This window comes from Eurosta solidaginis, chromosome 1, assembly GCF_040869045.1.
Source record: "Eurosta solidaginis isolate ZX-2024a chromosome 1, ASM4086904v1, whole genome shotgun sequence".
NCBI lineage: Eukaryota > Metazoa > Arthropoda > Insecta > Diptera > Tephritidae > Eurosta > Eurosta solidaginis.
Genome location: NC_090319.1, coordinates 96,611,765 through 96,639,385, shown reverse-complemented (window position 1 = coordinate 96,639,385; position 27,621 = coordinate 96,611,765). Strand labels below are relative to the sequence as shown.

At 39.1% G+C, this 27,621-nt stretch overlaps 1 protein-coding gene across 1 annotated transcript; it reads right to left on the bottom strand.

Moving 5' to 3' along the window:
- Window position 1: 1 nt before the first annotated feature.
- Window positions 2-27,258, bottom strand: Smvt (Sodium-dependent multivitamin transporter). The gene is given in 10 exon segments (XM_067760949.1): window positions 2-1,992; window positions 2,079-2,347; window positions 2,350-2,496; window positions 4,937-5,142; window positions 5,198-5,349; window positions 7,022-7,089; window positions 11,164-11,281; window positions 26,787-26,946; window positions 27,039-27,069; window positions 27,072-27,258. Coding segments are annotated over 10 exon segments (1,743 nt in total). The 3' UTR covers window positions 2-1,587.
- Window positions 27,259-27,621: the final 363 nt, after the last annotated feature.

Here is a 27,621-nt window from a genome sequence, read left to right as displayed (position 1 = left end):
AACATGCCTTTTCTATTTATATAACTTTATACAATACATAATTAAAAAAAAAAATAACATTAATAGCTTTGCTTTGTCGAAATTACAAGCCGAAATTGTCATTTACAATGGGTGATAGTGAAAACATATTCTTTTCGAGACACACCTAAAGCTGTAGATCTAGTCGAGTAAACAGGATCTGCTTCATTATCATCATCATTAATTGGCGCTTAACCGTATAAGCGATTGGCCGTTTCGTAACAAGTCACGCCAGCTAACTCAGTTTCGTTATAACCGCCAACCATTGGGAGCACCAAGGGAGGTCAAGTCTTCCTCCACCTGCCTCTACCAACTCAGTGGAAGCCTCCCCCTCATGTCTACGGAAATACTTTCTTGATCGGATCATCTTTGCCCATTTGTATAACATGACCTAGCCAGCCTTTGGGCTTTTACTCGCTGCAAGGCGCGAATGCACCGATTCTTTCTTGGATGGCAGCAAATACTTAGTTTTGTGCTTATTTACCGCAATACCAATTTTTTGCCTCTTTATCTAATCCAGAGAAGGCAGAACTCTCGTTGCATTTGTTAAGGCCAACAATATCAATATCGTCAGCATACGCCAGCAATTGTACGCCCTTATAATAGATTGTGCCATCATGAATTAGTTCCGCATTTGGAACTATGTTCTCCAACCGCACGAAAGGTGGTTGTTGTTGTTGTTTTAGGGATAAGAACACTGGCCGAAGGTTTTGGGGGTGTTATCGATGTTGATGGCCGTTTGCCGGATATATATCCGGTACGTTCCGGTATCAAGCACCATTAAGGTGCTAGCCCGACCATCTCGGGAACGATTTATATGGCCACGTTAAACCTTCAGGCCATCCCTCCCTCCCCATCACCAAGTTCCATGAGGAGCTTGGGGTTGCCAGAGCCTCGCTGTTAGTGAGACAGGATTCATCGCGGATAGGTGAGGTTGACAATTGGGTTTGGAGAAGCTATATATTGCGCTGGCAACCTGAAGGGTTGCCCTACACAGCCCCTTGAATCTGGTATTTTAGTCGCCTCTTACGACAGGCATACCTACCGCGGGTATATTCTGACCCCCTAACCCGCTGGGGTTAACGGTGGAGTTTAACGGTGGTATTGTTTGGTATATATGACAAGCTTAACTTTATTGGAATTCTGAGGCAGCATTGGGGGACCCATAGGGAAACCTCTCGCAATACTACCTGCATCATCTCGCATAAAGTTTGAGGGAACTTGCCCCTGTAAGAAAAAGCTAGGTCATCAACATATGCTACAATCTTCCCGCTCCCCAACTTGTATCGCTTAATAACGAGTTTACCGTTATTTTATGCTTTTACATGCATTTCATGAGCTTTTGAACTTGTTCATGGCAGACCAGATATTTGGCTGTTAGACATGGTCAAAAGAGAATATCTCCGCCCAATTTAAATGGATTTTTTCTAACCGTAGAGCTTTGAGCACAGAATTTTTACACCAGATTTTGAGCGTCTATTGCAAGTTCTCAGTATGTAGTTTTCGTTTGCTGGGCTACACCTACAACTTGATATATGTCTCGCAGAAGTAAATATTTTTTGGTGAATATTAGTTCATATTAAGTTTAGATAGCTCTGGTAAATCATGTGTAGGCGTTGATTCGAAATCATAGAATTTACTTATCACAGGTGATAACAACTTCGGATCCAATTTATAGTCCTTCTCTTCTGGCAGAATATAGCTGAGTGGTATGGCAACAAGAAATACAATAGCATTACCTACGGCGACATACCAATTAAATGAGAGATCAAAAATGCTAAAACCTTCAGCAGTAGATTTTTTTGGAGTCACGTTAATTGTAGATGTGGAATTTAATAGAATAACGGTTTTGTAATCAGTACGAGAACAATTTGCGACAGTTGTTGGAAAAGTGCTGTAGTGTAGACGGCCCTGAGCACCTATAACAATTACGATCATTGAAACCATGCTAACGATAACAGAGCAAAGGGCGGCCTGCAATGAAAACATTTAATGTATGTATGGTTAATTATAATCACATTCTCCAACTCCAATACAAATTTTTTTAAATTTCTGCTCACCCTGCCATGCGCCCGTGGCACCAACATGCCCATTACGAATACACCGAAAACCGAACCCATTGTAATGCCACCAATGGAATAAACCACCTGCAATATGGAGCCAAATTTCACTGCAACAAAACCGCTTGCAATGCTATATACACCACATATGCAGATGAAGCTACGCATAATCAGATTAGCTTTTCTTTCAGTGTGTTTTATATGTGGTTTAATGTAATCAAAATAGACAACGCCTGCTAGAGAATTTAAGCTAGCCGACATGGTGCTAGCGCAGCACTGAAGACACAAGAGATGAATACGCCCGGCATGCCTATGAGATGGTCAGCGATGTCCTGAACAAAAAACGGCATCATTTTATCCAGTTTTTGAACGTAACCACTAATGACAGGATCACAATCGTAATAGCGAGCGTACATAACTATAAAGAAGAAGACATAAAAAGCATTCTTAATGATTTAAATAGTACTGTGGCGAATATTAGCAGTTTCGATACGTCATTATGCCGCTGAAAAAGGAAACAGTCACACATGCATGTACAAAGCAATAAAGAGCGGATATTACTCAACCATACATATACACGCATCAATCAGCTGATTTTAAAACGTTGTAAGTGAAGTAAGCGAGTAATTTAATTGTGCGGTACTACTACCATGATAGTGTGGTAACTAAAGAACATTTTGCTATACTGATTCCAACGATAGCAGACGATGCAGAATAATTAAGAGTTTCCTAAAATTCGTTGTTCGTCGCCCCGAACAAAAATTAGTACGTTTCATATTCCCATTGAAGACTGGCATATTTTTTCATGGAAGACTAATTCATTTTGTTTGGTTGGGTGGAAGACAAGCATGTTCCGATGTTGTTGTTGTTGTTGTTGTAGCGATTAGGTTACTCCCCGAAGGCTTTGGGGAGTGTTATCGATATGATGGTCCTTTGTCGGATACAGATCCGATACGCTCCGGTAACAGCACCATTAAGGTGCTGGCCCGACCATCTCGGGAACGATTTATATGGCCACATTAAACCTTCAGGCCATCCCTCCCTCCCCACCCCCAAGTTCCCTGAGGAGCTTGGGGTCGCCAGAGCCTCGTCTGTTAGTGAAACGGGATTCGCCGCTCGAAGGTGAGGTTGACAATTGGGTTGGAGAAGCTATATATTGCGCTACACAACCCCTTGAATCCCAGCATGTTCCGATCGTAGGTATTTATACACTGTAAGAAATGTTATCAAATACCGGTAGAACGAATTACAAGTAACTAACAGCGGCAGTGTTCCTTTATATGTGACCCGGTCTATGAAAAGGTGGCTTATGACTCAAAAAACAGCTGTTTACAGCTGTTTCTCGCAATTTCTTTTTTGAGGCCTAAGCCAAATTTTCATAGAACGGGTCACATATGTTGGGCCAGCATCAAGTAATGGGCTTGATAACACATTGTATATCAAGGTATGATTGAAGGGTCCTTGACAGGTAACTACTTTGCGACCATGGAATGGTCCGACATTACAACGGACTGGACCGAATTCCAAAAAATCTTAGACAGGAATCCTGATACCACAGAGTTGGAGGAAACCTAAGACATCGTAACCAAGACGTTGGTAAAAACTTAAAATAAGTCCGGCTCTCTAAGCAGATCTAGGCCTAAAGCAAAGCCACCTGCTTGTAATCATTCGGAAGCGTGTGAGTGAAATTTTATAATAAGAAATTGGCAAAGCGAAAAGATCCTTATGGAAAATCTTCAGCGCAGACATGTTGTTGTTGTATTAACAGTGCTTCGCCCTTTCAATGGCTTCGACCTCTCACAAATTGTCATCAAAGTCCTCTAACGGAATTCTAAGGAAATTAGTAGTTTCAACAGTGGTTGTGCATCATAGGGAAGTTGCAGTTAGAGGCGTAGGTTCCACATTACAGTGGAAGAGATGGTTGGGAGATGTAGGGACACATCGCATGCAAAACAATCATTACGTATGTTGGGGTTAGAGTTTAACCTGATACAGTATCCAGAACGAAGTTGGGCCAGGGTGACTCGTGTCTCCTATTCTATTACTGCAAAAGTTGGATAGTGCTTCTGGTTTTTTCACCTCGCGCCAATGGGAAGGAGCAGATTACGCAAACATTGGATGTTCACGTCGATGAAAGATCTTAGGGGTAACGTTGGATAACACCACACCATAGTGGCCGCCATAACATGGTTTTTTATAAAAAATTTTCATTTTGGCGGAAGTTCCACTAGGTTAAGTTGAATGGTCGCTGCTCTCAATAGGTGGAAGCAGCTCACTGAAACACTTTCACTCTCCATCGTGATGCCTTATAAACTAACGGGGACACTGAGCTCTGATCATTAAGTGAATTTCTGCATAGCAACGATATACTTTCCGCATGAAGCAAACATCCATCCTCAAAATTTCTCCTTACCGTAATATTCACGCAGTGCAAAAGCTGGGCAGTTAAGCATGAAGTACTCCACCTCGTCATCCTCCACTACCACAGTTGGGGAGTACTGAGCTGCATCGCGTGGATTCCTATAGGTCAGTGCCCCGTCAACACTCCTATCACCATTGAGAGATGGACTTTAGTGAACTCTGGTAACGTTACGAAGGATCTCGACACCCGAAAAGAGTTGGGGCCAGAAAACACTTACGTACACTATGCGAGGCTCACTCTTCTAGGAGCAGACTGCAAGTGGCGGTGTAACGAAGTCCCCGCTGGCATTAAGGAAGTAAGAAAATTGTGGATTCGGCTTCAGATTTAATTTTTTCCAGATGCAGTTTCGGGTCCGGCTTCGTTTATTTTAAGCCTAATTGCGCTCAACGTGGTTCATATTTTAAATAATTATCCTTTATTATGAAAATGATCTTACCAATGCCTGTAAAGCAGTTAAAGGACATTGCGACAATGAATCCAATACCGAAAAGGATGAGCGAATGTCTAGCCTGCTTTAAAGATGGTAGCGCGATAATTCGTTGAACGCAAATCTGATTTAAGCCCACATAAGCCGTCCATAAGATGATGGCACTGATAGAGCAGTTCCAAAATGTAGCGCGAGTCGTGGCGTTAAAGGTAAAACTGGAAGAAAGTGGAAAAAGCAAAAAACTAAACAAAGCCCAGGTACAAAACTTACTCAAAGTCCAATCTTCCTCCTTTGGCTGCTATATTCAGTACTTCACTTAAACTGCCCACTTTTACAACTCATAAAACGCCAACCAGTGTCACGGACGCGATCATTATAGCAGCCTGTACCACATCCGTCCATACAACTGCCTTAATGCCACCCTTTGTAAATTAATAGAAATAGTTATTAATTTGAACATACATACACCAATAAAAGATTAATTAAATTTATAATATATTCACAATTTATTATTGACCCTATGAAGTTAAGCTTCCCATATTTATCCGAAAAGTTGGAAGAGTAACACAATCTGCTACAAAAGGATTGGGAAGGGTCCCTCCAAACCATTCGAAACCAAAAAGTCAGCCTAAATATCAAATGTAGAATTACTCTTGTAAACAAGAGGACTTAGGTCTTATGGACTGATCGACAAACCAAAATCACGCTATATAAATGAGTGTGGCTGTCGTAATGGAAATGGAAGTCGTCGGAGTTGGGAGTGACAGAGTCTGGTGGGATAAAGGGATAAAGATGCAGAGATAAGTGGAAAAGTGAGAGTGAGCTGAAGAGGGAGAAGGCCAGGAACTCAAAACTGAGCATGTTATGTGCTGTTTCACAAGAAGCTCAAGAACTAAGGTCTGAAATACATGAACGCTTTAGCAGTGTTGCTTCCCTTTGATGCGTTGACAGCACCATAAATTAAATGAGGTGTCGATGAAATTATTTTCCAAACAAATAAAGCAGCAATTCCCGACATTTATTGATGGAATTAGACTGATTCTTCTTCTTAAAGCAGCGCCTGTTCGAAAAACACATAACCAGGTCGGCCACGTTGCTATAGGTGAACTGCATGCGTTTTAGACGTTCACACTATTGAAGGTCCCATAGAGCCGTCACGGAAAAAACATTGCAATTAGATCTGCTACGGTAACGAATACCGAAAAAATTACGCGGTCATAAGACCGCATTGGGATCAAATGCCTTTCGTCGCTACCTTGCTGGGCGAATACTCCCGTAGTTGATGAAGGAAGCGGTGTGTCTTTCCCAAGAGAAAAAAAGTAGATGCAGAAAGACGTGAGTGTGAATGGCTTGAGCTACTGGCCAACAGAATATCGCCATATTTTACCAACAAATTTGGTGAAATATGAAACCTTTCGATTTCAGTGTGAATTCTATAGAAAACGGCGACCTCTTCAAGTACGGCGGCAAATGGCGCTAACTGTCATGGAATCAGCCTTCCAAATGGTTGGACCTTTTGAGTGCGGATCCAGATTTGGAAATTTACCACAAAGCAGATTTTCGCTAAACTAATACAGCTGATAAAAGTGGAGTTGAGCAACATCGCCAACTTAGTCAGAAAAGCTAAGGATCCCTTCGCGCCGCTGGAAACTAAACAAGGTTTCAGGCAGAGTGGAAACTGAAACTAACACATAGAATAATATTAAAATTAAATCGGAGAATTACCCTTGGAAACAAATGCTTCCTTAGACAAAATGGGCATTTAAGGAATATAGTCATGTCTCTACAAGCCGAACGAAAGTCTGACTCAATAAGTTAATTTTCGTTCCCGTTCCGCTAATGTAGAAGCTGGTGTAGAAGCATATACGCCACAATATTGGATAAGACGGCTCTGGGAGTATTCGTGAGAAAAGTTGTACAGGGGATTTGTAGACATATGCGCGTTAACATCGGCGAGTAAACTGCAGGAGCTTTTTGAGGATGGAACAGTGGCTACGCTCCTTTGCCTGCAGGGACTATTAAGACATTCGTGTGATATGGAAATTATTAGGTATTTTAACTATGTTCGAAAAAAAAAGTGAAATTAATACTTACCAACATTGTGTAAATTACGCAGATTGAGCATATAACAGCGTTTATTAAGTGTATGCTAAGACCGGTTACTATAGTCAGATATAAAAAATGTATTAGTAAAAACTGAATTAAAGGATACAATATTGTCAATATACATATGTTGCACACTGTATAGCGTTATAACTACACTGGACCAAACCATTTTTTTAAAGATATTGAGTAATTGGAAAAAGTAGTTGCTCATTTTTTTCCAAACAAAACAAATTTATGGGCTTTCGGCGTTTGAAGTCGGACACTTGGTAATATATAAATATGTATATTTTTTGTAATTATTGTATTTTAAAACATCAAAAAGTACAAACATGGGTGGGCTCTGCCTGCTCTGCAAACATTTATTTCATTCGAATTTCATAAAACAGGAAAAAGTTTAAAAATACATACTATGTGGTTTTTAATTTTTTACGAATATTAGTCGTTTGGCCCCATTAAACATAAAAAATAATATATGTACAATCCAAATGAGAAAAAGGCAAATCGCGCCCAGATTTTTGCTTTCTTAGTTTCTTTTTAAACGGTTTTATTTAGCTTGACTTGCCAGGCCGGTCGGTCGACACAAATTTTGTAATTAAAATTTTAGTAACTTCCCGAAAGGTACAAGCTTGAAACTTGGAATATAGTTCAGAACCCGATGACAATGCAATAATAAGATTAAAAAAAACTCCGATAGGTGGCGCATGGATCGAAATATTTCAAAAAATCGTATTTTTGGTCCGATTTGGCTCATATTTGGAACACATAATACATACACGAATAAAAAGCGATCTATGAAAAAATCGCCACTAGGTGACGCAAGGATCGAAATATTTCAAAAACTCGTAATTGTGGTCCGATTTGGCTCACAATTGGAACACATTACAAACTTGAATAGAAAGCGACATATGAAAAAATCGCCGCCAGGTGGCGCAAGGATCGAGATTTGAATAAAATATCGTATTTGTGGTCGGATTCGGCTCATATTTGGAACAAATATTACATACAGTCCGGTAGAAGTGACATCAAAATACTTTGGAGATCGAGGAGGGACAACCATACGTGGCGCCGGGTCGAGCAAAGTTTTTGGAAGGATTATGTATTGAGGACTTATATTGTAACAAATTTTCAGGTAAGAGTCCTTGTAATAATGAATCACTAAATGAACTAAATAGAATGAGAAATAATAGGCAATTAAATAACGACTAAAAAAATTAAAAAAAAATAATAAAATTTTTTTTTTATGTTAAACGGTTTTAGTGAAAACATTACTTACATTAAGTAATAATGATACTAAAAGCTAGAAAATAATTAAGTAGGTCTTAGGTACTAGTCATCACACTCCTCATCAATCTAGGGCGTTGATCAGACAATTAAATAAAAGCGTTGGGCGCGTGAAATTTCTAAAAATGTGAGGCGTACCATAAGCCGATTAAGATTCAGTTGGTGTTAGTTATGACTATCAATAGAAATTTGACACGTCCAAAGCAAGCAATAACCTGAAGGGTCACGGGCGTTGGTGGATTGCCTGCTGAGCTATTCAAATACGGCTGCGAGGTGTTGGTAAGATGCACGTTCTTTGCAAAATATGGTCGGACGACTGCAAACTGCGCCAACTCTCGCGACATCATCCTTTTTAATATCTCATATAACGTCCTGTCAAGCGTATTGTATGAAATATTGACGCCCACTGTGAATCGGCTGATTGGACCTTATGCCCATATGCCGTTATGTCTGAATTTGACTTCCCCGCAAAACTTATACGGCTGTGTAAACGGAAGATGAGCAACACCATTAGCTCAGTGAGAATTGGGACGAACCTCTCCGAGTCGTTCGAAACTAAACAAGGTTTCAGACAGGGTGGAAAATGACATAATAAAAATGAAGCGGATAGTAACCCTTGGCAATAAATGTTTCTTTAGCTAAATTAGGCAGTTGAGAAATAAAGCCATGTCTCCACAAACCGAACGAAAATCTGACTCAATAAGTTACAATTGCCAACTTTGCATGTTTTATTCTTTGCACGGTACATACTTCGTATATTACCTTCTCTCAAAGTTATACTTTTTTGTTGGCAGGTTTCAAAGAAACTGGTATTTTGCTTTGTACTATTTATTGAAACAAAAAGAACTAACCAATTTTGCCTTTTTGTATGAATTAAGCGGGGATTTCCCTCATTGCTTTTTAAGTTACTTTGTTTCTTCTTCAGGTGCAGTTGGCAAGTGATTTGGTGATTTTGAACATTGGAGGCATTTCGGGTTTAAGGTGCATTCGAAGGTGATGTCATCGCCTTGAAAGTCCAATAAACAAAACCCACTTGCATAAGCTGTACGTGTCTTCCAGTGGCATATGTAGGTTCGGCGACAATACTGTTGAGACTGCAGAGCACATCCTTCTCGGTTGTGGTGCCATTACTCGGTTCAATCAAGTTAAAGATAAGCACCATGAAGCCGAGTGCTAACTCGATTTTCTGAGGGTGGTAGGCTTTGATGAGACACTGTGAAGAGGATTGACGGCACAATAGACCTACAAGTCGCCTCCAATAATTCTATTCTATTCTAAAAAAAAGTGATATATGTAGGCAATATCACTTACATCGCAGGAATGCGGTATGTGTTACCGCTTCATAAAGCGCGTTATCTTCGCAATCTTTCAGTTGGTGTGAAACAATTGAGTTGCAGTTGACACCGATATACAAAAAAGGTGATCTAGAAATCTATGGAAACTAGTCTGTAATCAGCTAGTAGAATACTATACAGCATGATCCCTTCTATCAGTTCATTTCATGACAAATTTACAACTAGCGTTGGTTTTGTTAAAACATATACATTGGCCCGTTCTGAAAATCGAGCGATTTAAAAACGTTACCGGAATAACAATACTCGCGATTTTCTTTTTTCTTTTGTTTGTTGCCTTATAAAATCCCTATAGTACTGCAGGTGTGACAGTAAGCATGAGAATTCTTGTACCCTGTACACATTATATTCTCTTTTAACATTGGCATGATTATTATTTTAAGTATTCTGGTAACCAACTAGCAATTCTGTTTTCGAAAATGGCTTACTGCAGGCTTTCTGTATATTTACATATAACCGATTTTAATACTAAGTTTGTTTTTATTTTCCTAATTGTTTTTCGTAAGCTGAGCGAATATTTGCTAATTTTAAACTTTTTTTTTTTTCTTTTTGAATTGTAATGAGCATATCTGTTATGAATCTGTTTTGGTTTCCATCATATATTATTTTATATACCTTAAATAGGTTAGGTTAATGTTTTAAATTTAAAGCTTGCATGTTATTTAATGTCTGTTGTACTATAAAAGATCATACATGATCTTATTGTGCTAATATATATTTCTTTTAATAAATGAAATGTCATTGGAGGTGGCGCCCTGCCACACTTAGCATACTGAAAACCGTGAAAAATATCACACTCTTGCCCTTACTACAGGGGCGTCCTGCCACACACTGCAGATTTTAAGATACACTTTCTCTCAACGTGTTACGGATTGCAGGCTTTGGGTATAATTTTTCTAAACATGCCCGAAATTGTAAACTAAAAGCATTTCTCAACCGGAATTCAGGGGGTTGATAAGCGCAATGCATAGCTTCTGCAACCCGATTGTCAACCTCACCTACGCGAGGCTAATCATGTTTCACTAACAGACGAGGCTTTGGCGACCCCAAGATCCTCATGGAACTAGGGGGTGGGGGCGGGATGGTCGATGAATTCAAAAGTTTGAGCAACATTTTTTATTAATGGTTTTTGATTTTAATAATTTACTTTTTTATTACTCCATTTGTTTAAATTTTTTCTTTAATATTTTTTTGTTAATTAACTGCAAACTCCTTTTTCAATTACTTTTATCTTTTACCTTGCTTTAATTATATGTATATGTATTTGAAATAAAAACAAAATTTTAAACTTTTTATTGATATTAAGAAAAATTTCAATTATTTGCGTTAAAACCACTAACATTTAGATTGCCGAAATCAAAATTGGAAACTTAAACGATTTCCAGAACAGATAGATAACTCGGTTGGCGTAAATATGTTCGAAAGCAGAAGAATAACGGTAAAATTTGTGGAACATGTTGAGTGATTTCAAAACGAAAAATCCATGAACATATTTACCTTGCGAAAAAGCTAAAGATGGTATGAATATGAAAACTGGTACCATTAAAAACAATGTAACTAAGAATCCAAAAGTAAGTAGTTGCCGTGTACTCCGATTAAAACGTAACTCCAAATACTAAAATAAATACGAAAAAACAAATAATATAATTTTTAAATATTTTATGGTAACACTTTATGATTAGTTGAAAGAGTCGGTTAGTATGCTTTTGTAGTGCTTTAAACGAGGCGATAGCGTTGTCTACCGTTGTTCGAATTAAATGGACCGACGCTTACAAAAAATAGTTAAAATGGATAACAGTCGTTATTCCCTTAGCTTTAAAGGCCGTCAAAATAAAATACATGCGTAACCATTTATAGATGTTGCACCTAACCGAATATGTGCCTATTTTTATACTCAGTTGAGCAGAGCTCACAGAGTATATTAACTTTGATTGGATAACGGTTGGTTGTACAGGTATAAAGGAATCGAGATAGATATAGACTTCCATATATCAAAATCATCAGTATCGAAAAAAATTTGATTGATCCATGTCCGTCCGTTCATCCGTCCGGCCGTTAACACGATAACTTGAGTAAATTTTGAGGTATCTTGATGAAATTTGGTACGTAGATTCCTGGGTACTAATCTCAGATCGCTATTTAAAATGAACGATATCGGACTATAACACGCCCACTTTTTCGATATCGAAAATTTCGAAAAATCGGAAAAACCCGATAATTCATTACCAAATCGGAGAACGACCACGCCCACTTAAAAAAAATTTTTTTTAAAGTCAAATTTAAAAAAAAAGTTAATATCTTTACAGTATATAAGTAAGTTATGTGAACATTCAACTCCAGTGTCATATGGTGCAACAAAATACAAAAATAAAAGAAAATTTCAAAATGGGCGTGGCTCCGCCCCTTTTCATTTAATTTGTCTAGGATACTTTTAATGCCATAAGTCGAACAAAAATTTATCAATCCTTGTGAAATTTAGTAGGGCTTAGATTCTAGGACGATAATTGTTTTCTGTGAAAAAGGGCGAAATCGGTTGAAGCCACGCCCAGTTTTATACACAGTCGACCGTCTTTCCTTGCGCTCGGCCGTTAACATGATAACTTGAACAAAAATCGATATATCTTTACTAAACTTAGTTCACGTAATTATCTGAACTCACTTTGTATTCGTATAAAAAATGGCCGAAATCCGACTACGAGCACGCCCACTTTTTCGATATCGAAAATTACGAAAAATGAAAAAATGCCACAATTCTATACCAAATACGAAAAAAGGGATGAAACATGGTAATTGGATTGGTGTATTGACGCAAAATATAACTTTAGAAAAAAACTTTGTAAAATGGGTGTGACACTTTTCATATTAGGTAGAAGAAAATGAAAAAGTTCTGCAGGACGAAATCAAAAGCCCAGTCGATAAGGTGCATTCACAAGTCCCTGAAGATGATTTCTAATTTAAATCGAAATATCGACAAAATAAATAAGCACAACATATATGGTATAATCAATTGCATTTTTATTACTAATATATATGTGTGGCCTAGAGCTCGGAAATTCTTCTTGATATAACTCATTAACACCTTTCATTTATCGTAAAAACAAATTCTAGAGTCAGCCTTGGTCAACCTTTATGCCGATATCCCAAAATGGCGTCCACCTATGGAACTATGGCCTACTCCCTCTTAAAATACTCTTTAATACCTTCCATTTGATACACATGTCATACAAACACATTCCAGGGTTACCCTAGGCTCATTTTCCTATATGGTGATTTTCCCTTATTTTGTCTCCATAGCTCTCAACTGAGTATGTAATGTTCGGTTACACCCTAACTTGGGATTTCTTACTTGTTATTATAAGCTTTTATTTACTTTCACTTGGCTGTTGTCACTAGAATATGATAAATTAATCGATAACAGAGTTATTGGTAAAGATTTGTGTTCACAAGGGAATAAAAGCCTAAATTCTTTCTTTAGAGGGTTGGTGAATAACCTACAGCGGCTCAAGAACGAGGTAACTTCGCTTTGTGTGTGTATACAACGAACGTAGATGTTAGGCTGTTATCGCTCAATGTTGCATACTTTTCTGCGGACTTGATTTTGTTTTACAGATTTAACCCACAGAGCAGGGATCTGCAATCAGTAGTTGTAAACTGAACGCGACATAGGCAAAGTCACAAAAAAATAAAATTAAAGAAAAAAACAACTTTTTTAAAAATAAGCTTTTATTATTGGTTAATAAAATTAACTAAAAAGTAAAGAATAAATTGACTGTCAAGAAATATAACACTTTATAAGTTTATCGAAACCTTTAACGATAATTAGGCTTTTTCGTCTGCGACAAAAAAATTCCATATTGGATATAATTATATATTTTTAACATTACAAATTTACACCTAAATTATTAAATCTTACAGTTTATATCACATTCCTAATTGTTCTAATAAAGAGCGTGTTAAATTTTGATGGTATAATAAGAACATTTAGGACCTCCTTTTCTTGCTATCACGATGTAACACGCTTTTATTAGAACAATTAGGACTGTGATATAAACTGTAAGATTCAATAATTAAGGTATAAAGTTTTAAAGTTAAAAATATATAATTATGTACAATGTGGAAGTTTTTTGTCGCAAACGAAAAAGCCTAATTATTGTTAAAGGTTACAATGAACTTATAAAGTGTTATATTTCTTTAGTCAATTTATTTTTTACTTTTTAGTTAATTTTATTAACCAATAATAAAAGCTTATTTTTAAAAAAGTTTTTTTTTCTTTAATTTTATTTAAAAAGCCGTGTAATTCTTTGCTCTAAATGCTGCAAAACTAAAATGTTGGTCTAATATTCGTAAATAATTGAAAATTATTTATTTTTGATTTTTTTTGTTACGAAATACAAGGCAGAACGTACTAGACTTTTGCCTCCATTAGGAATTGAATAAAGCAATAATAAGATAATTAAGAATTTGTATTTTGTATGGGAGATTTAATTCAATAAGGCCTTTAATGTAGAACATTTTACTAATTATTTCTGCGGGTTGTATGAAATTGCTATAAGATTGTATATGTAATTTTTGTATATAACTTTATATTCATTTGAGGAAAAATTTGCAATGTTTTTTAGCATTATCTCCAATTTTACGAAAATTATTCTTGTAACCAGAGCTGGTCAACCCCTATACACTTATAACACTTTTGTTTTTATTTTGCCCTGAAGAATAAGCACAGATACAAATCACACTTTGAATATAAAAAAAATTTCATAGCACTCCCATATGCCCTTACTAACAATTTCGATTCATATGAAAGTGCAAGAAGAAGCACTTCCATATGAAGGCAAGTCACTTAGGTATGATTTCAAATTCACACTAACAAGATCGGGATCTGAAACTGTCAGCTACAGAAGAGTTAGATATCACCAGCTAACAGTAATGATTAAATGAATAGAACAGAATCAAACGTATTATAAATAAATAAAAAATTGTAAGGCGCGATAACCTCCGAAGAGATCGAAGGCCGAGCTTTTCTTCCAATTTGTGTCGTGCTCCTCTTGATTTTCCCTAAAAATTGGCCCTACATGTTTTATGCCGACTCCGAACGGCATCTGCAAGGCATTTCATTAATTATTAAGAGAGGTGAGGACAGTTCTTTTACTAGAAAAAAGGCAGTCCGAGCTATCAAATGTATTTGAGTGGGAGTTATAATCTTGGCACAAACAGCGGAAAGGTTCGTTTAGTTGGAGATTAGATCTACATTGTTTCAGCAGAATAGGTTTGAAGTGTCTCGTAGTCCGAGGGGGAACACAAAGGATCACTTCGTTCAGAAGGAATGGGCTTTAAATTTATCCAATTAGTAGTTTAGTCATAAATAGTCCACCAAGCATTTCCCTTCGACTACCAAGTGTTGGAAGATTGATAAGCTTAAATTGATTAGTATAAGGTGGACGATTATATAAAATCCTATTGAAAATTTCGTATAGCAAGTAGTAAAAGTTGTTTTTGTAGTGATTCGAAACTGTCTGCATGGACTCGATTACGCGGGTTTCACATTACTCAGACGCATTCTAATATTGGCCTAGATGATGCTGTAAAAAGAGCTTTAGTTCCGTAAGCGCCGTTAAATCCTTTTAACTACCGTTTAACAAATGCAAAGACATTTTATCTTTATTGACTGTAGCATTAATATGAATTTTGAAGCAAAGTTTTAAATCCATTATGACTTCTAAGTCATCAATATTATTTACAACCGGAACGCAGACCCGGCAGACGTTGTTCTGCCCTAAATTTGGTCTATCTGCATACATTCTAATAAGCTTTTTCCATCTTACTTTGGCTCCCCCCACCCCCTCCTCACTTTTTCCTAATCATTTTATTCACTCCTTTCTCCTCATTCTATCTCTTTCTCAGCCTCCTTCTCTCTTTTCTCTTCTCTCAAGTTCAAGAGGGTGGTATGTATTTTGTTCAACTCCCTTTCCGAGTGCCAGTCCTAGTACCACTCCGCGTCTCAGTTCCAGTCCTAGTCCTAATCCCATTCCCAGCCCTCTCTGGTCTACTTCCCGGAAAAAGGGATCGTAAATACGAACATAGGCAAATTTATATACCAAATTTTAAGCAAATCGAATAGGACGTATGTAAATAGGTATATGGGTATTATTAATTCATGTCTTTATATAGGCTTCGCATACATATTTATCAGTTTTGCCGGGTTGATGCGACTAAATCGAATATCACAATGAAAATTACTTTAAAGCTCTCAGCAACAGCTTTCATTTGATATTCATATTACACACACATTCTAGGGGTGTCCGGGTCCACGTTTTGGCCTATATCTCGAGAGCCTAGTCACCCAGCGGTATAAATTACTCTGTACTAAAGCGCACATCAACAGCTTCAATTTGATACCAATAATGTAAAAACACATCCTAGTATTACCCTGGTCCACGTTTTGGCCTATATCTCGAGACCCTAATCACCCAGGGGTACGACAAATACCCCTTATCAAAGCACTCATAAACAGCTTCCATTTGATACCCATATTGTACAAACACAGCCCAGGATTACCCAAGTCCATGTTTTAATCTCAAGACCCTAGCCAGAAGGGGATAAAAAGTATCCTATGTCCGTCTCCTTTCTAAGCTAACTCCCCACCAATTTTCAGTCAAATCGGTTCATCCGTTCTTGAGTTATGCGTAGTGTAACTAACACCACTTTCTTTTATATATATAGATTTCCAGACTATAGTTGTTTTCTGTATATAAAGCTGGTAGGAAATTTATCCGAGAAAAATACATGAGCTAAAATTGTTTAAGATTGAGCGGCATATAATTTACATTTCACCAGGTAACCGAGTGGTTTAAATTCGTTCTAAGCAAGGAATGTTCCTCAACCGACTCGTATGCCTTGAAAAGTTTTACATCGTCAGCACACATCAACATTTTTGAATTTATTGTGTTGGTTACATCATTTTTGAACAACAAAAACAGAGTCGAACCAAGATGGCTGCCCTGAGGAACACCAGAAGAAACATTGATGGCCCCTGAAAGTGTATTTTTATACCCAGCTGTACTTGTACACAGGGTATTATAACTTTGATTGGATAACGGTTGGTTGTACAGGTATAAAGGAATCGAGATAGATATAGACTTCCATATATCAAAATCATCAATATTGAAAAAAAAAAAATTGATTGAGCCATGTCCGTCTGTCTCTCGTTAACTTGAGTAAATATTGAGACTTCTTCACCAAATTTGGTACACGAGCTTATCTCGACCCAGAATAGATTTGTATTGAAAATGAGTGAAATCGGATGATAACCACGCACACTTTTATATATATAACGTTTTGGAAAACGCAAAAGCCCTGATTATTTAGTAAATAATACACCTAGAATGTTTAAATTTGACGTGTGTACTGATATTGAGACTCTTGATGAAAATTTGAAAATATTTTTTAAAATAGGCGCCCACTTGTGATAAAATCAATTTTACAAATATTATTAATCATAAATCAAAAATCGTTAAACCTATCGTAACAAAATTCGGCAGAGAGGTTGCCTTTATTATAGGGAATCGGTTAAGGACCACGCCTACTTTTATATAAAAGATTTTTAAAAGGGTCGTGGACGAATAAATAAGCTATATGTTTGCAAAAAAGCGCTTTATATCAATGGTATTTCATTTTCCAAGTGGATTTATAACAATAAATCGGAAAAACTTCAAATTTTAAAAAATGTGCGTGGCACCGCTCCTTTTATGACTAAGCAATTTTCTATGTTACGGGAGCCATAGGTAGGTTGAACTGGCCGGTCCATGAGGACCTCACATAGACTGATTGAGTCCGTAGTGTTACCAGAAGTTTGTTTTTTCGACCAAACTGAAAAACCCTATCAAAAACCAGGACCTATGTTATAAAATAACTCCGTCCTCTTGGAAAATACTAGAAGCTTCCTAGGACTTAAGTCACTTGCTGCTTCTAGATCTGACAGCTGTATCACTCCTAATAGCTGGAGTCTTAGCCTGGCAAGTGCAGGGCACGAGCACAGAACGTGCTCGATCGTTTCCTCCTCCAACCCGCACTTCCTACACCTGCTATCACTCACCAAGCCTAATTTAAAGGCATGTGACGCCAGAAGGCAGTGTCCAGTCAGAATACCCGTCATGAGTCTACAGTCCTCTCTTTTTAATGATAGAAGCAACTGTGTTAGTCTAAAGTTGTAAGACCTACACATAATCTTCGACACTTTACAGCCCCGCGCTTGAACCCACGTCTTTTCTGCTTGGTCGATCATGTGCACCTCTCGCCTTCGCTTAATCTCGCCCAATCTAATTGGGACGTCTACGGAGCAAGCTTCAAGGGATGCGCCCTTTTTAGCTAATTCGTCCGCTTTTTCATTCCCATCTATTCCCATATGCCCTGGGACCCAATATAGATGTATGCTTCTCCCTGTCCCGATTCTCTCCAGAGACTGCTTACACTCTAACACGCATTTAGATGCTGTGCTATGCGAGATTATTGCCTTAATTGCTGCTTGACTGTCAATATAAAAGTTAACACGGTTGCAGCTTAAGCTATTCTCTTCCAGGGTTTCTACTGCTTTGGTTACGGCTAATATTTCCGCTTGGAAAACGCTACAGTAATCCGGCAGCCTGTAGGATCTGCTTAATTCCGGATCAGCGCAGTATACCGCAGACCCTACTCCTTCCACTATTTTGGAACCATCGGTGTACACATGTATCGCCTCGTCCGCCATTTGCGCACCCTTGCGCCAACCGTCCAACTCTATTGTGGCCTTAAGATCTCCCTCAAAGGGCAGGTAGGGAATCATGTAGTCTGTTCGTCTTGTGACTGAGGACGCTATACTACTATGGCCATATGGTCGGCGCTCAAGCTGCCCCGAAGCATCGAGCCTGGTTGCTGTCGTTAACGCTTTGTTCTTTGCTACCAGGTCTACAGGTGGAATGTGCAGAATGGCATACAGTGCAGCCGTCGGGGTTGTTTTCAGGGCTCCCGTAATGCAAAGCATCGATAGTCTGCATACCCCCTCTAATTTTTTGAGGTATGTTGTTTTTGTGTGGCTTTCCACCAAACAAGAACTCCATAGTATAGAATAGGGCTTACAATCGCTGTAAAAACCCAATGAGAAAGAGAGGGCGATAGGCCCCACGTACACCCCAGCAATCTTTTACATACATAGAGTGCCGTTGAGGCCTTCTTGACCCTCTCCTCCACGTTGAGCTTCCATGACAGCTTACTGTCTAGGATGATTCCTAGATATTTTGTGCAAGGTTTCTCCTGTAAGGTCACCGCTCCTAACTTAGGCCTGGTCCAATTTGGGACCTTGTACCTCTTTGTAAACAAGACCATATCCGTCTTCTCCGCATTGACTTTCAGCCCGACATTAGATGCCCAGGTATGAATATCCCGAAGCGCCCGATCCATCAAAGAACTAATCGTTGGAAGGCATTTTCCACTTATGACAATTGCAACGTCATCTGCGTAAGCCGTAAGTTTTACGGGTCCCTCATCGAATTGCCTGAGCAGTTGGTTGATGACCAGTGTCCACAGCAGAGGTGCTAGCACCCCTCCCTGCGGCGTGCCCCTGTCCACTGATTTCGTGGCCTCGTACAATCCCCATTGTGATGTAATCTTTCTGCAATTTAACATGCAGCCGATCCATCTGATTAAGGCAGGATGTACTTTAATGTAATTAAGACCATCCATAATCGCCCATTTTGTAACATTATTGAAAGCCCCGGCAATGTCCAAGAAGACTCCTAGAGCATACTCCTTATATTCCAGGGATTTCTCTATGCTTATTACCACCCTATGCAATGCGGTGTCTACCGACTTGCCTTTGGTGTACGCATGCTGTGTTGTGGAGAGCAGCTTTTCATCCACGTTGGACTTTATGTACACATCTATCAGCCTCTCAAAGGTTTTGAGCAGAAATGATGTTAAGCTAATGGGTCTATAGTCTTTGGGATACACGTGACCGATCTTCCCCGCCTTTGGTAGAAAAGCTACACGAGCAGTTCTCCAAGAGTGCGGTACATGATTCAGTCTTATGCACCCATCGAATATTATTTTAAGCCATTCCACGACCGCCCTACTTGAGACTTGTAGCATGGCCGGGAATATACCATCTGGGCCCGGCGATTTAAACTTAGAAAACGTCTTCACTGCCCACTCGATCTTGGTATCGGTCACCAAGCCCGGCACCACTAGCTCCGTGATCGAAGTGTGAGTGATGTCTGCTGGTTCTTCTAAACCGTCTCCCGATGGGAAATGTGTATCGAGAAGGACCTCAAGGGATTCCTCACTATCACGTGACCATTCCCCGTTCTCTTTCTTTATTAGTCCCTGGACTATGTTTCCCTTTGCTAGGACTTTTTTCAACCGTGCTGTTTCACTGGAGCACTCTATGTCCGTACAGAAACTTTTCCATGAGTTTCTCTTCGCCCTGGTAATTTCACGCTTGTAGATCCTCAGTAGATCCCTGTACTCGTCCCGACACGCTTCGCTTTCCGCGGTCTTTGCGAGTTTAAACATTTCTTTTACCTGTCTTCTTAGAAGACTCAGCTCATTGCTCCACCATGGCGGCTTTGCTTTTCCTCTGAATCTTCTTAGAGGGCAAGCTTTGTTATACGCAGTCATAAGCGTCCTTGTTAGGAATTCATTTGACTCCTCCAGTTCCTCTACATTAGCAACCTCTTTGGGTTGTCCCAGTTTCGTTTCTACATGTTTCTGGAATTTAGTCCAATTCGTTGCCCTAGGGTTTCTAAAGGTTCCTCCCTTCTCTACCCTCTTTAGTGGGATGCTGAAGCTTATATACGCATGGTCGGAGAAGGATGGTCTATCGAGAACCATCCAATCATACGTTGATATATCACGCTCGGAGCTCAATGTAATATCCAGAACATTGCTGGATGTTGGACCAATGTATGTAGGAACATTTCCCCTGTTGGCTATCTGCAAATTGGTTTGCAGGATGTAACAAAATAGAGATTCGCCTCTCTCGTTCGTATCTGCTCCTCCCCACGCATTGTAGTGCGCATTTGCATATGCGCCTATGACCAACCGCCCTTTGCGCCCTTCCTCCTGTACTAGCCTTTTGCACTCCATCGGTGGAACCTCCGCAGCATGGGCCATGTAGCAGGACGCCAGGATAAATGCCTGCTTATTCTTTTGCTCAACGGCCACCGCTACGAGATCCTCGGTGGTGTAATTAGGCAGCATATATGAATGCAGCTGTTTCCTTACCATTACTACAGCTCGCACCCGTCCTTCCGTTTGTGCGTAGTAAACGCCGAATCCGCGCGCGCTAAGTCCAGAAACCTTTCCTCCCGATGAGAGCCACGGCTCCTGGATCAGCGCCACGTCAAACGAACCCTCCTCAAGGGTTAGGAGGAGTTCGCTTGACGCCACTTTACTGTGTTGGAGGTTTATCTGTAGGACTCGCAGCACCATTGGGCTGTTTGTCCCCCTCCAGCACCTTCGTCTTGACGTCGTCGTCCTCCTCTTGCCCTTTTGGTTTAGAGTATTCGAAGCCCCCTTCAGCCCCTCGTGAATGTTGTGCCGTGTGTTCCTCTGTGCGAGTCACAGCACCATTTAGCGGTTGGTCCTCTTCTAGCACGTGCGCGGTGACGTCGGGGACCTCCACCTGTCTTTTTTCCCTTAGGCTTCTGAGGTCCTTTTCGACTTCGCCCACTTCCAGCGTGTTAGGATTTTTATCCTCGGGACTTCTTTTCCTGAGTCGCATGTAAATTTTGCCAGTGCCAAAGGACATTTTGCCAAGCTGCGTGTACAAAATATCCTCCGCCTGCTTGTTTATTTGGAAGATGTAGAACTGACCATCCTCGGTAGGCCGAGATACAGTAAGTATCTTCCAATCCTGTGTCGGTATGTTCGGATTCTGATTCTGCAGAAGTCGCAGTGTATCCTCCGACTTCATCACGCATGGTATCCATACCTTAACTTTTGGTACCGTGGGGATTTGCGCTTTATCCACCACCTCAAACCGCGCATTCGTGCCTTGCCTTTGGAGGTTTGGAACGACTTCCTCCAGCCACCGCAAGCTCGCGATGTTGTCGCACGCTATCATCTTCACACCATTATACCATCCCCCCGAATCAAAGGTTGGAAGGGGCTTACTTGGTTGTTCCCGCATCATCTTAAGTATTAAGCTAATAAGCTCCCTTTCCACAGATCTCCACCTTTCAGTAGTCATTTGTCCGAACGGACTGCTACGATCAACCAGCGCCACAGTCAGTGACTGCTTTGCCACATCACTCATCTTCTCGGGAAAAGCAGGAGTCTTAGTGTTATCTCCCTTTGGAACCTCCGAGAACACTGGAGTCTTCGCGTTAACTCCCTTTAGCGCCTCCGAGAAAGCCGGAGTCTTAGCGTTATCTCCCTTTGGCTTATCTCCTACTTCCGTAGTTGGAACTTCCCTCTGACTGGCAGCTTTCGAGGTAGTTGCTACCTCGCTATTGGAACCCATCTGTCTTACAGCTTTGGGCCTACTTGTCTTGTCTATGCGACTGCCCTGCCTCGCGGCTCTAGGACTGGGTCCTTTCTGCCTCTTGAAAGCAGGCTTGTCGCCTTCTGCCGAACGGTGCCTCTTCATTCTGCCATTCGACGCTTCTTCCTCCTCGTACCGGTTGCAGAACCGAGGGTTTCTCGCAGCAAACCTTTTGAACTGCCTTCGACCTACTTCTACCGCTTCATGGGCCCATTCCAAGCGCTCGCTCTCCACTTCTGTTGGGTCGACCACTGCTCCCAAGCGTTGTACAATTCTTAGTGCTGCACGGTACTGCGAGAGAGCTCTTTTACTTCCTCTGCTCCGTACCCTTCTCCACTCTTCTACTCCGTTTTCATTTGTGTGCTTCTCCAACACGGAGTTCATTGAATCAGCACTACTCTCGCTCCCCGAGTCCGACGCATTGCTTAATTCGTATTTGTCGTCCCTGGATTGCGACTCAGTCCTCCTCTTTACATCCTCCTTATTACGTTCAGGTAATGAGTTGTTCATCTTGGTCGTACGACCACCTGCCCGACAAGGCGGGCTCAGCGGTCCAGTATTATATACGGGGAAAGAACCGTCCGCCACAGCAGCGCCCCTTACTGCGGTAAGGCCATAAATACTTCCCGAGATGGCCCGGTGTCGGGAAGGCTCCGTTCGAATACAGCCGAATTTATCCCCTGGCTGCAAATCGTCCAATAGGCACGGTCCGCATAACACCCTGGATTAGGGGGTTGGCAGTTCTTGGTCACCGACATCCCGCCGCCCTCCTATGAGGCGAAACGGCGTAGATGTCAGTCCTAAACAGCTCCGCCTCATAGTCGGGCGCTATGGAGTTCGGCTAAGCCCTCACACCAACGACAAGGTGCCTACCCTAATGAGGGTACGGGAGCCATAACTCGAAGAAAAATTAGTTCAGAATAGAATCATATGTATATGTATTACTGCGCAGCCTTGTAACACTATTTAGCTCACAAAACAAACAACAACAGCATTTCAAGTGTACAGCTGGGTATGTAATGTTCGGTTTCACCCGAACTTAGACTTCCTTACTTGATAGATATTACTTTAAATCGGTGTAAATTACATCGGTGTGAAAACTTTTTCTAAACCCATTAGAAACGTGAGTGGTAAATTCCAGAAAATTAGTGATGCCTGATTTGCCCTTACAGAACCCATGTTGCGAACTTGCAGTTATGGGCGAAATTTAGAACGTTAGGTGATGGGCAACAATAGCTTCAAATAACTTTGGGATAGCGGATAACTTTGCTATGCCCCGGTAGTTTTCTATTGAAGACCTGCTACCATTTTTATGAAGCGAAATAAGAAAAGACTCCATCCAGATTGTTGGGAAAACGCCATATATCAAAGATAAATTAAATAAATCTGTAAGCGGCTGATAGATGTATGCAGCACATTTTTTAAGAAAGTGTGTCGGTATCCTGTCAGGGCCGTATGTACATATATGATAATTTTAGAGTTTTTAAATAAGATAATAAGTCTTCTGAAGATATAAATGGAGTGCTAATTATATTAATGAATCAAGATGGTATGGGTATTCAGTAGGTTATAAATTATATTTCTTTTAATTTTGCATGGATAAGATTTGTAATACTTTTTGTTCAATTGAAAATACTTACGGTGTAGAATCGAGTACTGTAAGTAATGGTTAAACAACTTGAAAGACCGAGACTTTTTACTATTTTCAATTTTTTATCTCTTTAATGAACTATACTTGGATAGTATAGGAAAGACAGTAAATGGTGTTGTTAAAGAGAGAAACGCTTTGTTCCATGTCATCATTAAATATTGGCCACACTATTCGAGATAGATTACGATTTAAATTTTTGAAATCGGATTTCGCAAAATCGAAGCGATAACTGGAGTTGTATCATTTATTGCCGCAGTTACGAGCATTGTTTATTAATAAAAAAATGTATGGCGCAATAGCCTCCGAAGAGATTTAAAGCCGAGCTGCTCTTCCCATTCGCGTGGTGCTCTTTCTAATTTTTCATAAAAACTGGCGAGACGGGACCTACATGTCTTATGTCGACTCCGAACGGCATTTGCAGAATTTTTACTGATAAGCTGTTCATAGCACAAATACACTCGACATACTTTCCACATCACACACCGCTTAAAATTTTTTTTTCAAATTGAAAAACTTGTTTCTAAACCCAGGATCTTCGGTGTGGTAGCCGAAGAACGCTACCACCACACCACGCGGGCCACCGAGCATTACTTACCAATTCGTAAACTATTTTGAGGGAAGGGTGGTAAACATTTTCATGTTCAACAATAGGTTCGCATCGACTAATTGAATATTTAGAGACATCTTCCACGAAGACTAAATTCAATACTTTGCCGAATTTATTCCATTGGCTATTGATCTGGTGAAGTCAATTTTCGGCCATATAGTCGAGAAATTCATTGTTGGAAGACTTTGACGAAATCGGTAAGATATTAAGGTTAAAGATGCACCAAAATATGTGCGGCAGATTGAAGCCACCCAAGATAATAATGGAATTGAAAGGCTTTAGCATCGAATTAACAGTTTTTAGCAAGGAAATGTGATGTAATATATACGGGCAGCATTGAGTATGTGGGGTGTACGTATAAATAGAGGGTAGCCGGGTTGCGCACTAGTCTTTACAGATTCGTTTGGAGTCCCACTAATTTGTAGTAAACATTTAAAACGTAGCACGTCACATATTTGAGGAGAGAACCTAACCGCGATCTCCTCGGAGATCCCACCCTGGCAAAACAAACATAAATATGTAAAACTGAGCCCGAGTTTACAAAGCTTCTCATTCGCAACGAAAAGAAACTTTACAAAAACAAATCTACATAATACATAAATTAATATAGAGACAGAATGTCTCAATTGTGTTGTTAGTGTGGAAAGGAGGTAAACTGAAATAAGCAAGGAAACAAATACAAGCAGGATAGCCTAGTGGTTAAGGCAACTGCAGTTTCATCGTGTGATTCGCGGTTCGAATCTTGGTGAAACCTTTGATAACATTACGAAATTGTGTGATAATGATTACGTGGCGGTTTTCGAAATGGTGCCATAGCAATATGCCAGGAAATGTTTCTTTCTTTCTTTTCAGTTTCTCTTAGAAAACATAATAATTGAATATTATGAAGAAAAAAGCTTAAGTACTGGAACTAGCCAGAAGTATAAAACGCTTAAATGAATTTCAACGCGCAATTGTAGCTTTCTAAACATTGTAACTTTCTGAACATGTTATTACATGTGTTAACAACTAAACTTCATTATGACCATAGAAGCGTTCATGAACTTGCTATCCAGTAAAGATGAATGGCTGCAACAATGCACAAGAACCAAGTCTATTCCAACAATTTTGCGCTAGGGATTGTCTCAACTGATCACCGGGTACGAGAATGCACTCGGAATTTTTTCCACCTGATCCTTTCTGCAAGTTCTTTTGTTATAAACGGATTTTATCCAATTTATGAAATCAGTCTTCCAATCAGTTGTTTTGTATTCACTAACTTGAACCTATATGTAGGGTTCTTAAATTATATTGAATAAATTATTTTTATTTAACTTTGTTATTATGTTACTTTGAACTTTGTAGTTTTAATATGTTTTACAATATTTTAATTTTCAATATTGATTTTACTATTTTCAAAAATTTTCATTATTATTCAATTTTGCATCATGAAAATATAACATTTTCTTTTAAATAATTTTTGTGTGGATATTAATTTTAATAAAAATAAAGCATCCTACACTATATACTGTTACGAATATTAGCAACACTAAGTGGTACTGACATCTCTAAGCCGTTGCTAAGCAGCGCCCTGTATGCACATTCATAAATCAATCATTATGTATCTACATAAACGAATTAATCATTATGTCTACACATATGTACGTATACGCAGCTGGGAAGCAACGCACAAGCACATGCATATATCTGAGATACTCCCGAAAGTATGCAATAAGAGAAGCTATAAAATTGTGAAATTGTAGTTACAGCTGAGAAATTTGATAGCTGATGGCCAACTAGTAAATTCTGGAAATGGAAGCGCCTAGAAGATGCAAACGAGGGAATCAAAGAGTATAAAGGGCAGCGACAGATAGAGGCGCTAGAGTCAGTTTCAATTAAGCACGCTATCTGTCGGGAAATTGTAGAGTTATTTATTGTGAAGTAATTTAATAAAGGCCAATTTGCATTATTCAATATTGGATTTATTTATTCAACAGTTTAGTGATTCAAACTTAGCAGAAGGTTGCAAATAAGAGGATTTGCAAGTAAATTCGTTAAAATACGATTAATACAAATAGTTTGAAATTACTATTACGTTGCAAAAAAGTAGAAGATAAACACAATAAACTTATATTTTAAACAATTTTCTTCTAATTCGATACAGGGTCGACAACAAATTTCTATTCGCTTCAAAATTAGATACACAACGAAAATTTCGACAGAGATTAGATGTCATAATACCAATTTTAAATTCGATTTTCGATGTTCGATAGCCAGCGAAGATCGAAGATCGAAAAATGCTCATAATAGGAGCCTATATTAAGTTAAGAAATTTTATGCAAGTATGTATGTATCTACGTATAACGCACCTCGTAGCAATTCGATATATTGTTATTGTAGAACACTGGAATTATAACCCAGCAAAGTATCGGTATAATAATTATCATTGCGAAAACATTTAAACACCAATTTATACCAAACGAATACACATCAGCAGGTATTGTCATAATTGAAATTGCCGACAATTGACTATGAATTACAAAGTGGAGAGTAAATATTTTATTAAAATTTGTAACGTTTTTTAAAAAAGTTCCAAATGATTTTAACAGCGTTCCACTGACCTCGCCACGAGTGAAATTGCAATCGGTATTTTTTCATACGTTTACCGCCGAGTAAATATTCTTCGGTATTATCCGCGCCATGTCCAAAAAATGCAAAATAAATTCCAATTAAAAGCGATATACTTAACATAATTATAAAAACAAGGTAATTGATTGTGCCGAAAGTGAATTGATGCAATTGTGGTGCAATTGGTTCGTGGGACGCGTTCACTAACGGCATTTTAATTGTATCTATTATTATTGTTTAATTCGCGTTTCTTAATGAAGGAATATCCACCTTGCAGTGTGGTAGCGTAACTAAATTACATTTTGACAAATATCGCTAAATCTTTCAACTTATCGTCATTGCCATGCGGATTATATGATTTTATTGTATCTATTATTAAAAAGATTACATTTAAAGATAAACACTAAATTGTAGTAGGAACAATGAATCTCTTATCATCCGTCAATAATCCATAAAAATATTAAATTACGTCATCAATCACTTCTACGTGCTATGGAAAGAGTATTGTAACGAATTTAGGGAAATTCCGTTTATTTGCAACCTTCTGCTTACGTTCGTATCGCTAAACTGTTGAAT